This window comes from Pipistrellus hanaki (genome assembly GCF_964339955.1).
Source record: "Pipistrellus hanaki genome assembly, contig: scaffold_72, whole genome shotgun sequence".
Lineage (NCBI taxonomy): Eukaryota > Metazoa > Chordata > Mammalia > Chiroptera > Vespertilionidae > Pipistrellus > Pipistrellus hanaki.
The window spans coordinates 113780-128779 of record NW_028182263.1 but is presented as its reverse complement, the minus strand read 5'-3'; the positions used below and the strand labels follow the sequence as shown (position 1 = coordinate 128779).

The window sequence follows — 15000 nt, the reverse complement described above, 5'->3', positions numbered from 1 at the left end:
ATCTATCATCTATCTATCTATCATCTATCTATCAATCATCTATCTATGTATCTATCATCTATCATCTATCTATATATCTATCAATCATCTATCAATCATCTATCTATCTATCTATCTATCAATCATCTATCTATCTATCTATCTATCTATCAATCATCTATCAATCATCTATCTATCTATCTATCTATCAATCATCTATCTATCATCTATCTATCAATCATCTATCTATCTATCTATCTATCTATCTATCTATCTATCTATCTATCTATAATTATCTATAATTTTAGCCCTCGCCATTTTGGCTCAGTGGATCGAGCCTCAGCCTGCGGACTAAGGAGGGGTCCCGGGTTCGATTCCCCGCGGCCAAGGGCGTGGACCTCGGTGGTGGCTGCGGGCACATCCCCAGCCAGCAGGGGGCGCGCAGGAGGCGGCTGATCCACGACTCTCTCTGCTCATCGATGTTTCTAGCTCTCTGTCCCTCTCCCTCTCTCTATAAAAAATCAATGAAATATCTATTTAAAAAATAGAAAATATTTATTAGAAAATAGATAATCATTTAAAACAATCCTGTCGCAGGCGGCGGGGTCCTGCTCGTCGAGTGCCTGCTGGACGCGGACGGCCGGGGCCCGCGGCCCGCCCTGCTGTACTCACTGAACATGCTGGTGCAGACCGAGGGCCGGGAGCGCACCCCGGCCCAGTACCGGGCGCTCCTGGCCGCCGCCGGCTTCGGGGACGCCCGGTGCCGGATCCCCCCGGGGGGCACCTACGGCGCCGTCCTGGCCAGGAAGTAGCGCCCCCTGCGGGTGTGCGGCCGCCACGACAGTCACACAAATCATCGCAGCGTGGCTGAGTGGTTAGAGCGCCGACCTGTGAACCAGGAGGGTCCCGGGTTCGAGTCCCGGTCAAGGGCACAGGCCCCCGGGTGGCGGGCTCCGTCCCCAACCAGCAGGGGGCGTGCAGGAGGCGGCCGGTCCCTGATTCTCTCTCCTCGTGGATGTTTCTCTCCCTTCCTTGTGTATATCAATAGGAATATATTTAAAAAAATAAAAAATAAAAACCGATAAAACGTCTTAAACAAGAAAGTCTGTTTTTTTTCTCTCTCTCTCCATCTCAGAAATCAACAAATAATATATATATATATATATTTTAAAAAATAAATATAATTTTCTGCCCCAGACAATGGGACTCGGAGGGTTGAGCGTCGACCCAAGAACCAGGAGGTCCCGGGTTCGAGTCCTGGTCAAGGGCACAGGCCCCCGGGTGGCGGGCTCCGTCCCCAACCAGCAGGGGGCGTGCAGGAGGCGGCCGGTCCCTGATTCTCTCTCCTCGTGGATGTTTCTCTCCCTTCCTCGTGTATATCAATAGGAATATATTTAAAAAAATAAAAAATAAAAACCGATAAAACGTCTTAAACAAGAAAGTCTGTTTTTTTTCTCTCTCTCCATCTCAGAAATCAACAAAAAAAAATATATATATTTTTAAAAAAAAAAAATAAATATAATCTTCTGCCCCGGACAATGGGACTCGGAGGGTTGAGCGTCGACCTAGGAACCAGGAGGGTCCCGGTTCGAGTCCCGGTCAAGGGCACAGGCCCCCGGTGGCGGGCTCCATCCCCAACCAGTAGGGGGCGTGCAGGAGGCGGCCGGTCCACAATTCCCTCTCTCTCCTTCATCTCTGAAATCAATAAAAAAAATATTTTTTTTAAAAAAATAGTCCATCAGTCCTGGCCGGTGTGGCTCAGTGGGTAGAGCGTCGGCCTGCTGGACGGAAGGGTCCCGGGTTCGATTCCACCAGGTCAAGGGCATGGACCTCGGTGGCTGAGGGCACATCCCAGTGGGGGGGGGGGGGTGCAGGAGGCAGCTAGCTGGTCGATGCCTCTGATCGGTGTTTCTAGCTCTCTCACTTCTTTGTAAAAAAAAAAATCAATAAAATATATTTTTAAAATATAAAAATAAAAACGTTGAATTTTGTCTCATTCTGTCGCATGGCACTTCCCTCTGTCTGCCACAGGGGGCGCTTTTCCTGAAATGAGACCCTTTGTCCGAGGCCCCTGCGCCCTCACAGCCCAGCCCAGGGCGCCTGGTGTGAGCAGCAATTCCAGCGGCCACCGGCAGAGGGCGCGGGTGCTCCACCGTCTCCTCGGGCCAGCTGGTCAACCAGCCTTCTCTGTGAAATCTCATTTTTTCTGTCTTTTTCGTTCTTTTCTTTCTTTCTTTCTTTCTTTCTTTCTTTCTTTCTTTCTTTCTTCCTTCCTTCCTTTCCTTCCTTCCTTCCTTCCTTCTTTCCTTCCTTTCTTTCTTTCTTTCTTTCTTTTTCTTTCTTTCTCTTTTCCTTTCTTTCTCTCTTTCTTTCTCTTTCATTCCTTTCTCTTTCTTTCTTTCTTTCTTTCTTTCTTTCTTTCTTTCTTCTTTCTTTCTCTTTCTTTCCTTTCTTTCTTTCTCTCTCTCTCTCTCTCTCTCTCTCTCTCTCTCTCTCTTTCTTTCTTCCTTTCTTCCTTTCCTTTCCCTCCCTCCCTCCTTGTTAATTAGCCTCCTCATTCTTTCTTTCTTCGGTCCAAAGGCTGATGCTGTATCACTGAGCCACACCGGTATCTTATTTTTAAAAATATATTCTTAATGATTCAGAGAGGAAGGAAGAGAGAGAGAGAAACATCCATGAGGAGAGTGAATCATATGGACCAGCTGCCTCCCTGCACGCCCCCCACTGGGGATGTGCCCTCAGTCACCGAGGTCCATGCCCTTGACCAGGGAATCGAACCCGGGACCCTTCCGTCCGCAGGCCGGCGCTCTGTCCACTGAGCCACACCGGCTAGAGCAATAACATATATTTTTAAAAAGAGAGAGACACACACACATTGATTTGAGAGAAGCATTTTTAAAAATATATTTATTGATTTTTTTTGCAGAGAGGAAGAGAGAGGGATAGAGAGTTAGAAACATCGATGATGAGAGAGACACATCCATCAGCCGCCTCCTGCACGCCCCCCACTGGGGTGGAGCCCGCCACCCGGGCCTGTGCCCTTGACCGGGAATCGAACCCGGGACCCTCCTGGTTCCTAGGTCCATGCTTAACCCCTGAGCACACAGGCTGTGTTAAATCTTATAAAATTTTGTTCATTTACTTAAAATACATTTTCTTTTTTTATTGATTTAAGAGGGAGGAAGGGAGAGAGAGAGAGAGAGAGAGAGAGAGAGAGAGAGAGAGAGAGAGAGGGAGAGAGGCATCAAGGAGCAGGAGGCAGCTGATGGGTGATTCTCTCTCATCAGCGTTTCTGGCTCTCTCTCTCCCTCTCTCTTTCTCTTTGTGAAAAATCAACAAAATATATTTTTTTTTAAATTGTTTTTTTAAAAAAAAAAAAAATGACAAGAGGCCTTGCCGAAACCGGTGTGGCTCAGTGGGCAGAGCCTCGGCCTGCAGACGGAAGGGTCCCCGGGTTCGGTTCCCGGTCAAGGGCGTGGACCTGGGCGGTGGGAACTATTAAAAATACAAAAAGACAGGGGTCCTTGGCGAGGGGGTGAGGGGGGTCACCCCACGTGTCTCTGGCTGCACAGACACCCCCACCCCCACCCCTCAGCTTTTGGGGCACAGCTGCCCCGAGGCCCCTCCCAGGCTCTGCCCCCCACGAAGCCTGACAAATATGAGGCACCAATGAAGGCATACAACAGGCACCCAATCAATGCATACAACAGGGCACCCAATCAATGCATACTAAGACACCCAATCAATGCATACAAGAGGCACTCCTTCAATGCATACAGAAGATAGCCAATGAATGCATACAAGAGGCACTCCTTCAGTGCATACATAAGATAGCCAATGAATGCATACAACAGACACTCAATCAATGCATACAACAGGCACCCAATCAATGCATACATAAAACACCTAATCAATGCATACATGACACTCAGTAAATGCATACAAAAGGCACCCAATAAATGCATACAACAGGCACTCCTTCAATGCATACATAAGACAGCCAATGAATGCATACAAGAGGCACCTAATGAATGCAAACAAGAGGCACCCAATAAATGCATACAAGAGCACCCAATGAATGCATACAACAGGCACCCAATCAATGCATACATCAGACACCCAATGAATGCATACAACAGGGCACCCAATCAATGCATACAAAAGGCACCCAATAAATGCATACAACAGGCACCCAATGAATGCATACAACAGGCACCCAATCAATGCATATAACAGGCACCCAATGAATGCATACAACAGGCACCCAATGAATGCATACAACAGACACTCAATCAATGCATACAACAGGCACTCAATCAATGCATACAACAGACAATCAATGCATACAACAGGCACTCAGTGCATACATAAGACACCCAATGAATGCATACGACAGGCACTCAATCAATGCATACATCAGACACCCTATCAATGCATACAACAGGCACCCAATCAATGGATACAACAGGGCACCCAATGAATGCATACAAGAGGCACCCAATGAATGCATACAACAGGCACCCAATGAATGCATACAACAGGCACTCCTTCAATGCATACATAAGACAGCCAATGAATGCATACAAGAGGCACCTAATGAATGCAAACACCCAATAAATGCATACAACAGACACTCAATCAATGCATACAACAGGCACCCAATGAATGCATACAAGAGCACCCAATGAATGCATACAACAGGCACCCAATCAATGCATACAACAGGCACCCAATCAATGCATACAACAGGGACCCAATCAATGCATACAATAGACACTCAATCAATGCATACATGAGGCACCCAATGAATGCATACATGAGGCACCCAATGAATGCATACAGCAGGCACCAATCAATGCATACAAGAGCACCCAATAAATGCATACAACAGACACTCAATCAATGCATACAACAGGCACCCAATGAATGCATACAAGAGCACCCAATGAATGCATACAACAGGCACCCAATCAATGCATACAACAGGCACCCAATCAATGCATACATGAGGCACCCAATGAATGCATACAACAGGCACCCAATCAATGCATACAACAGGCACCCAATCAATGCATACATGAGGCACCCAATGAATGCATACATAAAACACCCAGTCAATGCATACAACAGGCACCCAATGAATGCATACAACAGGCACTCAATCAATGCATACAAGAGGCACCCAATCAATGCATCCATCACCCCCCCAGGCCCTGCCCCGCACAAGGCCGGGCGACGGGGTGCAGGCCGGGGGCCGGCTATTCGGGGATGGAGCCTGTGCCCGGGTCTCGGACCCGCGCCAGCCGGCAGCTCCGGGCCCAGAGCGCCCGCTGCAGCTGCCGGTCGTAGGTGAGGGCCAGGGAGCGGGCCTCCCGAGCGCCGTCCAGGTACCGGCCGCCCGCGCCCTCCAGCTCCGGGGCCAGCGCGGCGAACACCGAGGGCCGGGCACCCTCCTCCGGGGTCTGCGGGGGGACGGGGGGGGGGGGGGGAGAGTGAGTGCCTGCAGTCTGCATGTCTGTCTGTCTGTCTGCCTACCTACCTACCCATCCAGCCATCCACTCATCCATCTATCTGTCCATCCCTCTGTCTGTCTATCTATCATCTATCTATCTGTCTGTCTGTCTATCTATCTACCTACATACCTACCTACCTATCCATCCATTCATCCACCCACCCATCCACCCACCCACCCATCCATATATCTATTCATCTATCTATCTATCCATACATCCATCCATCCATCCACCTACTTCCATCCATCCATCTATCCACCTACATCCATCTATCATCTATATCTATCTATCTATCTATCTATCTATCATCTATCTATCTATCTATCTATCTACCTACCTACCTACCTACCTATCCATCCATCCATTCATCCATCCACCCACCCATCCATATATCTATTCATCTATCTATCTATTGATCCATCCATCCATCCATCCATCCATCTATCCACCTACTTATCCATCCATCCATCCATCCATCCATCCATCCATCCATCCATCCATCATCTATATCTATCTATCTATCTATCTATCATCCATCCATCTATATATCTATCACCTGTCATCTATATCATCTATCTAACCATCCATCTATCCATATATCTATCATTCATCTATTTATCTATCTAATCTATCTACCTATTCATCCATCCATCAATAAATGTATCATCCATACATCTATCATGTATATCTACCTATCATCTATGTATCTATCTATGTATCTGTCATCTATCTATCTATCTATCTATCTATCATCTATCTACCTATCCATCCATCCATCCATCCATCCATCCATCCATCCATCCTGCAGGGAAGGGTAGTTAGCAGAAGAGGGAAATTGGGAATGACTGGGTCTGCAGAGGAGGGCAGTTGGGGGGACCCAGACCTGCAGGAGAGCAGTTAGACATCAATCATGCTGGCAGGGGAGCAGTTAGGCGTCAATCAGGCAGGCAGGGGAGCTGCTGGGGCGATCAGGCAGACAGGGGAGCGGTTAGGGGCGATCAGGCAGACAGGGGAGCGGTTAGGGGCGATCAGACAGGCAGGGGAGCGGTTAGGGGCGATCAGGCCGGCAGGGGAGCGGTTAGGGGCGATCAGGCCGGCAGGGGAGCGGTTAGGGGCGATCAGGCAGGCAGGGGAGCGGTTAGGGGCGATCAGGCTGGCAGGGGAGCGGTTAGGGGGCGATCAGGCAGACAGGGGAGTGGTTAGGGGCGATCAGGCAGACAGGGGAGCGGTTAGGGGCGAACAGGCAGACAGGGGAGCGGTTAGGGGCGATCAGGCAGACAGGGGAGCGGTTAGGGGGCGATCAGGCAGACAGGAGAGTGGTTAGGGGCGATCAGGCTGGCAGGGGAGCGGTTAGGGGGCGATCAGGCAGACAGGGGAGCTGTTAGGGGCGATCAGGCAGACAGGGGAGCGGTTAGGGGCGATCAGGCAGGCAGGGGAGCAGTTAGGGGCAATCAGGCAGGCAGGCAAACAGTTAAGGACCATCAGGCAGGCAGGCAAACAGTTAAGGACCATCAGGCAGGCAGGGGAGCGGTTAGGGGGCGATCAGGCAGGCAGGGGAGCGGTTAGGGGCGATCAGGCAGACAGGGGAGCGGTTAGGGGGCAATCAGGCAGACAGGAGAGTGGTTAGGGGCGAACAGGCAGACAGGGGAGTGGTTAGGGGCGATCAGGCAGACAGGGGAGCGGTTAGGGGGCGATCAGGCAGACAGGAGAGTGGTTAGGGGCGAACAGGCAGACAGGGGAGTGGTTAGGGGGCGATCAGGCAGACAGGGGAGCTGTTAGGGGCGATCAGGCAGACAGGGGAGCGGTTAGGGGGCGATCAGTCAGGCAGGGGAGCGGTTAGGGGCGATCAGGCTGGCAGGGGAGTGGTTAGGGGCGATCAGGCAGGCAGGGGAGCGGTTAGGGGCGATCAGGCAGGCAGGGGAGCGGTTAGGGGGCGATCAGGCAGACAGGGGAGCGGTTAGGGGCGATCAGGCAGACAGGGGAGCGGTTAGGGGGCGATCAGGCAGGCAGGGGAGTGGTTAGGGGCGATCAGGCAGGCAGGGGAGCGGTTAGGGGCGATCAGGCAGGCAGGGGAGCGGTTAGGGGGCGATCAGGCAGACAGGGGAGCGGTTAGGGGCGATCAGGCAGACAGGGGAGCGGTTAGGGGGCGATCAGGCAGGCAGGGGAGTGGTTAGGGGCGATCAGGCAGGCAGGGGAGTGGTTAGGGGCGATCAGGCAGGCAGGGGAGCGGTTAGGGGGCGATCAGGCAGACAGGGGAGCGGTTAGGGGCGATCAGGCAGACAGGGGAGCGGTTAGGGGTGATCAGGCAGGCAGGGGAGTGGTTAGGGGCGATCAGGCAGGCAGGGGAGTGGTTAGGGGCGATCAGGCAGGCAGGCAGGCGAGCGGCTGGGAGCCAGCCGTCCTGGATTGCGAGAGGGCCGTCCGACCGCCCGTTTAGGCCCAATTCCACCAGGATCGGGCCTACAGGGGCCGTCAGACATCCCCCGAGGGCCCCGGATCGGAGAGGGTGCAGGCTGGGCTGAGGGAATTTCACGAATTTCATGATCTGGGCCTCTGGTCTACACTCATAAAAAGAGAAACATGCAAATGGACCGTCCCTCCGCCACGCCCACCGGCCAATCAAGAGCGAGCATGTAAATGAACCCCCCAAAAAAGTCGACTAAAGCCTCATTCTTGCAGGAATTCTCACCCATCAGGCCTCTGGTCTACACTCATAAAAGACAAACAAACATGCAAATTGACCGTCACGCCGCCACGCCCACCGGCCAATCGGGAGCGAGCATGCAAATGAACCCAGCGAAGGCGGCTTTGCTGAGGCCATGGGAAGCCCCATTCTTGCAAGAATTTCATGCAACGGGCCTCTAGTCTACACTCATTAAAGAGAAACATGCAAATGGACCGTCCCTCTGCCACGCCCCTCAGCCAATCAGGAGCGAGTATGCAAATGAACCCAGCAAAGTTGACTTTGCTCAGGCCGCGGGAAGCCCTATTCTCACAGGAATCCTCACCCATCAGGCCTCTAGCTTACACTCATAAAAGAGAAACGAACATGCAAATTGACCGTCGCGCCGCCACGCCCACCGGCCAATCGGGAGCGAGCATGCAAATGAGCCCAGCAAAGACGGCTTTGTTCAGGCCGCTGGTAGCTCCATTCTCGCAGGAATCCTCACCCATCAGGCCTCCAGCTTACACTCATAGAGAGAAACAAACATGCAAATGGACTGTCGCGCCGCCACGCCCACCGGCCAATCAGGAGCGAGCATGCAAATGAACCCCCCAAAAAAGTCGACTAAAGCCCCATTCTCGCAGGAATCCTCACCCATCAGGCCTCTGGTCTACACTCATGAAAGAGAAACAAACATGCAAATGGACCGTCGCGCCGCCACCCCACCGGCCAATCGGGAGCGAGCATGCAAATGAGCCCACCTTGAACAGCCAGCGGCCGAACAGCCTCTGCACCAGCCGGGTGCCCCAGAAGACGTGCCTGTAGAGGGCGGTGTCCACCACGCCCGGGTCCGCCACCAGGGCGGACACGGGGCTGCCCTGGGCCTCCAGCAGGGCCTGTAGGTGGTAGGTGAAGAGGACCAGGGCCAGCTTGCTCTGGGCGTAGGCGGCGTGCGGGGAATAGCCATTCCTACGCGAAGAGAAAGGAGAGAGACCTCATTTGTTCTTCTTTCGATTTTTTAACTTTTGTGTGTTTTCGATTTTTTAAAAAATTTAAACACGTTTTTATTCTTCGGATTATTACCGTAATTTCTCTTTCTTTATCCCCTTCCCGTAACCCCCTCCAACTGGTTCTCATCCCAATCTCTTCCCTTACCTAAACCCCCCCTATTTTTTAATTTTTTTAAAAATATGTATTTTATTGATTTTTGTACATAGAGGAAGGGAGAGAGATAGAGAGCTAGAAACATCAATGATGAGAGAGAATCATCCATCAGCCGCCTCCTGCACGCCCCCCACTGGGGATGTGCCCTCAGCCACCGAGGCCCATGCCCTTGACCGGGAATCGAACCTGGGGCTGAGGGCACATCCCCAGTGGGGGGCGTGCAGGAGGCGGCGGATGGATGTGTCTCTCTCATCCTGCATGTTCCTGACTCACCTCTCCCTTCCTCTCTATGAAAAAATCAATAAAATATATTTTTAAAAAATAAAGGTAAATATTTGTTTAAATTAATATTTAAAAAAAAAAAAATTCATGAATAGCCGAAACCGGTGTGGCTCAGTGGATAGAGCATCATCAGCCTATGGACAGAAGGGTCCCGGGTTCGATTCCCGGTCAAGGGCATGGACCTGGGTGGCTGAGGGCACATCCCCAGTGGGGGGCGTGCAGGAGGCAGCAGATGGATGTTTCTCTCTCTCTCTCTCTCTCTCTCTCTCTCTCTCTCTCTCCCTCTCTCTCTCGCTCCATCTCCTTCCCTCCCTGAAATCAATTTGAAAAGATTTATTAAAAGAATCACTTTTGTGGCCAAAACCGGTGTGGCTCAGTGGATAGAGCGTCGGCCTGCTGGACGGAAGGGTCCCGGGTTCGATTCCCCAGTGGGGGGCCTGCGGGAGGCGGCCGATGGATGTGTCTCTCTCATCATCAATGGTCCTGACTCTCTATCCCTCTCCCTTCCTCTCTGTGGAAAGTCAATAAAATATATTTAAATATATATATCTATTTTTAAATAAACAAAAAATTAAACATATATGTATATATATATATAATTAAATCAACCAATGAACGCGTACGTATGTGGGATAACAAATTGATGTCTCTCTTTCTCCAATCCAATAAAATAACAAGCAAGCCAAAACCAGTGTGGCTCAGTGGATAGAGTGTCGGCCTGTAGACGGAAGGGTCCCGGGTTCGATTCCCGGTCAAGGGCATGGGCCTGGGTGGCTGAGGGCACATCCCCAGTGGGGGGCGTGCAGGAGGCAGCGGATAGATGTCTCTCTCCTCATCGATGGTTCTGGCTCTCTGTCCCCCTCCCTTCCTCTCTGTAAAAAATCAATAAAATATATTTTGTTAAAAATGCTATTGATCCGGTCCTTGTCTCTCTACTGACCTCTAGTGGTCAAAGCGTGTATTTACATTTTTTTTGCTTTGCTGAAACCGGTGTGGCTCAGTGGGTAGAGCGTCGGCCTGCGGACGGAAGGGTCCCGGGTTCGATTCCCGGCCAAGGGCGTGGGCCTGATGTAAAATAATAACAGCGACATTCCGCGGCCTCGAACCCGCCACCCACCGGCTCTGCAGGTCGTCCAGGTTGAGCTCGCCGACGTAGTGGGTGGCGGAGGACACGGAGACCACGCGGGCGTGGGCCCCCGGCCGGCCGGCCCGCCCCAGCGTGTCCAGCAGCAGCAGGGTGAGCAGGAAGTGGCCCAGGTAGTTCACGCCGAAGTGCTGCTCGAACCCGTCCTCCGTCTCCTGGCGCCGGGGCACCATCATCACGCCGGCTGCGGGCACGGGAGGGGGGGCGGGCTCGTTAGCATAGGACCCGGCGCCCGGAAACGCGCCCGGGCTCATTAGCATATGACCCGGTCTCATTAGCATACGACCCTTAACCCGGAAACTCACCCGGGCTCATTAGCATGTGACCCTTCACCCGGAAACTCACCCAGTCTCATTAGCATATGACCCTTCACCCGGAAACTCACCCGGGCTCATTAGCATATGACCCGGTCTCATTAGCATATGACCCTTCACCCGGAAACTCGCCCAGGCTCATTAGCATATGACCCGGTCTCATTAGCATACGACCCTGCGCCCGGAAACTCGTCCTGGCTCATTAGCATATGACCCGGTCTCATTAGCATACGACCCTTCACCCGGAAACTCACCCAGTCTCATTAGCATATGACCCGGTCTCATTAGCATACGACCCTGCGCCCGGAAACTCGTCCTGGCTCATTAGCATATGACCCGGTCTCATTAGCATACGACCCTTCACCCGGAAACTCACCCAGTCTCATTAGCATATGACCCGGTCTCATTAGCATACGACCCTGCGCCCGGAAACTCGCCCGGGCTCATTAGCATATGACCCGGTCTCATTAGCATACGACCCTGCGCCCGGAAACTCGTCCTGGCTCATTAGCATATGACCCGGTCTCATTAGCATACGACCCTTAACCCGGAAACTCATCCGGGCTCATTAGCATGTGACCCTTCACCCGGAAACTCACCCAGTCTCATTAGCATATGACCCGGTCTCATTAGCATACGACCCTTAACCCGGAAACTCATCCGGGCTCATTAGCATGTGACCCGGTCTCATTAGCATACGACCCTGCGCCCGGAAACTCGCCCGGGCTCATTAGCATATGACCCGGTCTAATTAGCATACGACCCTGCGCCCAGAAACTCAACCGGGCTCATTAGCATATGAACCTTCACCCGGAAACTCATCCGGGCTCATTAGCATATTACCCGGTCTAATTAGCATACGACCCTGCGCCCAGAAACTCATCCGGGCTCATTAGCATATGAACCTTCACCCGGAAACTCATCCGGGCTCATTAGCATATGACCCAGTCTCATTAGCATATGACCCTTCGCCCGGAAGGACATCTGGTCTCATTAGCATATGACCCTTCACCCGGAAGGTCGTCCGATCTCATTAGCTTATGACCTTAATATGGAAGGTCATCCGGTCTCATTAGCATACGACCCTTAACCCGGAAACTCATCCGGGCTCATTAGCATGTGACCCTTCACCCGGAAACTCACCCAGTCTCATTAGCATATGACCCGGTCTCATTAGCATAGGACCCTGCGCCCGGAAACTCGTCCGGGCTCATTAGCATATGACCCTGCGCCCGGAAACTCGCCCGGGCTCATTAGCATATGACCCGGTCTAATTAGCATACGACCCTGCGCCCAGAAACTCAACCGGGCTCATTAGCATATGAACCTTCACCCGGAAACTCATCCGGGCTCATTAGCATATTACCCGGTCTCATTAGCATATGACCCTTCGCCCGGAAACTCATCCGGGCTCATTAGCATATGACCCTTCACCCGGAAACTCATCCGGGCTCATTAGCATATGACCCGGTCTCATTAGCATATGACCCTTCACCCGGAAACTCATCCGGGCTCATTAGCATATGACCCGGTCTCATTAGCATAGGACCCTTCGCCCGGAAGGACATCTGGTCTCATTAGCATATGACCCTTCACCCAGAAGGTCGTCCGGTCTCATTAGCATATGACCCTTCTAATTAGCATATTAGGCTTTTATTATTATAGATGACGAGAGGCCCGTTGTGTGAAAATTCGTGCAAGAATAGGCCTTCCTGCCCTGACCGGTGTGGCTCAGTGGATAGAGCGTCTGCCTGCGGACGGAAGGGTCCCGGGTTCGATTCCCGGTCAAGGGCATGGGCCTTGGTGGCTGCGGGCACATCCCCAGTGGGGGGCGTGCAGGAGGCAGCGGATGGATGTTTCTCTCTCATCATTGATGTTTCTAACTCTCTCTCCCTCTCCCTTCCTCTCTGCAAAACAAAACAAAAAAAATCAATAAAATAAATATTTTTAAAAACCCTATATAATAAAAGACTAATATGCACATTGTCCCCTCCAATCAGGGAGTTCGACCAGCCCACCGCCCACAGCCCCGCCCCCTCTGCCCGACTGGGGCGGGCTGGCTGCACCCCGCCCCGCATGAATTCGTGCACTGGGCCTCCCGTCAATAATCAATAAAACGGGAATCGACCCATCGAGACCCACCGTTGTTGACCAGCACGTGGAGAGGCAGCTGCTTCTCCTTGAACTTGAGGACGAATTCGCGGATGGACCGCATGGAGCCCAGGTCACAGTAGGAGAACTCCACTGAAATGGATGAGAGGGCCCGGTTAACTTCCCAGAATCCCCTGAGGCCCAGTGAACTTCCCATAATCCCCTGAGGCTCGGTTAACTGCCCAGAATTCCCTTGAGGCTCGGTTAGGTCGCCCCTAACTGCCCTCCCCTGCAGGCCTGATCGCCCCTAACTGCCCTCCCCTGCAGGCCTGATCGCCCCTAACTGCCCTCCCCTGCAGGCCTGGTCGCCCCTAACTGCCCTCCCCTGCCGGCCTGATGGCCCCTAACTGCCCTCCCCTGCAGGCCTGGTCGCCCCTAACTGCCCTCCCCTGCAGGCCTGGCCGCCCCTAACTGCCCTCCCCTGCAGGCCTGGTCGCCCCTAACTGCCCTCCCCTGCAGGCCTGGTTCCCCCCTAACTGCCCTCCCCTGTCAGTCTGATCACCCCTAACTGCCCTCCCCTGTCAGTCTGATCACCCCTAACTGCCCTCCCCTGCAGGCCTGGTCCCCCCTAACTGCCCTCCCCTGCAGGCCTGGTCCCCCCTAACTGCCCTCCCCTGCAGGCCTGGTCCCCCCTAACTGCCCTCCCCTGCAGGCCTGGTCGCCCCCAACTGCCCTCCCCTGCAGGCCTGGTCGCCCCCTAACTGCCCTCCCCTGCAGGCCTGGTCACCCCTAACTGCCCTCCCCTGCAGGCCTGGTCGCCCCTAACTGCCCTCCCCTGCTGGCCTGGTCCCCCCTAACTGCCCTCCCCTGCAGGCCTGGCCGCCCCTAACTGCCCTCCCCTGCAGGCCTGGTCGCCCCCTAACTGCCCTCCCCTGCAGGCCTGATTGCCCCTAACTGCCCTCCCCTGCAGGCCTGGTCCCCCCTAACTGCCCTCCCCTGCAGGCCTGGTCCCCCCCTAACTGCCCTCCCCTGCCTGCCTGATCGCCCCTAACTGCCCTCCCCTGCAGGCCTGGTCGCCCCCTAACTGCCCTCCCCTACAGGCCTGGCCGCCCCTAACTGCCCTCCCCTACAGGCCTGGCCGCCCCTAACTGCCCTCCCCTGCAGGCCTGGTCGCCCCTAACTGCCCTCCCCTGCAGGCCTGGTCGCCCCTAACTGCCCTCCCCTGCAGGCCTGGCCACCCCCAACTGCCCTCCCCTGCAGGCCTGGCCGCCCCTAACTGCCCTCCCCTGCAGGCCTGGTCGCCCCTAACTGCCCTCCCCTGCCGGCCTGGTCGCCCCCAACTGCCCTCCCCTGCAGCCCTGGTCGCCCCTAACTGCCCTCCCCTGCTGGCCTGGTCCCCCCTAACTGCCCTCCCCTGCAGGCCTGGCCGCCCCTAACTGCCCTCCCCTGCAGGCCTGGTCGCCCCCTAACTGCCCTCCCCTGCAGGCCTGATTGCCCCTAACTGCCCTCCCCTGCAGGCCTGGTCCCCCCCTAACTGCCCTCCCCTGCCTGCCTGATCGCCCCTAAATGCCCTCCCCTGCAGGCCTGGTCGCCCCCAACTGCCCTGCCCTGCTGGCCTGATTGCCCCTAACTGCCCTCCCCTGCAGGCCTGGTGGCCCCTAACTGCCCTCCCCTGCAGGCCTGGTCCCCCCCTAACTGCCCTCCCCTGCAGGCCTGGTCGCCCCCAACTGCCCTCCCCTGCAGGCCTGGTCGCCCCCAACTGCCCTCCCCTGCAGGCCTGGTCGCCCCTAACTGCCCTCCCCTGCAGGCCTGATTGCCCCTAACTGCCCTCCCCTGCAGGCCTGGTCG

At 54.1% G+C, this 15000-nt stretch overlaps 2 protein-coding genes across 24 annotated transcripts in view; one reads left to right on the top strand and one right to left on the bottom strand.

Moving 5' to 3' along the window:
- Positions 1-1002, top strand: part of ASMT (acetylserotonin O-methyltransferase) — a gene marked incomplete at its 5' end in the record, with an annotated part of 11112 nt that extends 10110 nt beyond the window's left edge. Inside the window, one exon of the mRNA XM_084907375.1 lies at positions 577-1002. Coding sequence (XP_084763501.1) covers positions 577-791 — 215 coding nt within the window. The remainder of the gene's footprint in view (positions 1-576) is intronic.
- A 2168-nt stretch (positions 1003-3170) lies between these two features.
- The window catches only part of DHRSX (dehydrogenase/reductase X-linked), a 21096-nt gene continuing 9266 nt past the window's right edge, over positions 3171-15000 (bottom strand). For 2 of the 23 annotated variants that reach the window (XM_084907394.1, XM_084907379.1), the window contains 5 exons: positions 13204-13305; positions 10721-10931; positions 8919-9126; positions 4614-5441; positions 3171-4572 (listed from right to left, as the gene is read on the bottom strand). In XM_084907394.1, coding sequence (XP_084763520.1) covers positions 5238-5441; positions 8919-9126; positions 10721-10931; positions 13204-13305 — 725 coding nt within the window. In that variant the 3' untranslated portion in view covers positions 3171-4572; positions 4614-5237. The other 21 variants (XM_084907383.1, XM_084907385.1, XM_084907392.1 and 18 more) reach the window with 21 other exon arrangements.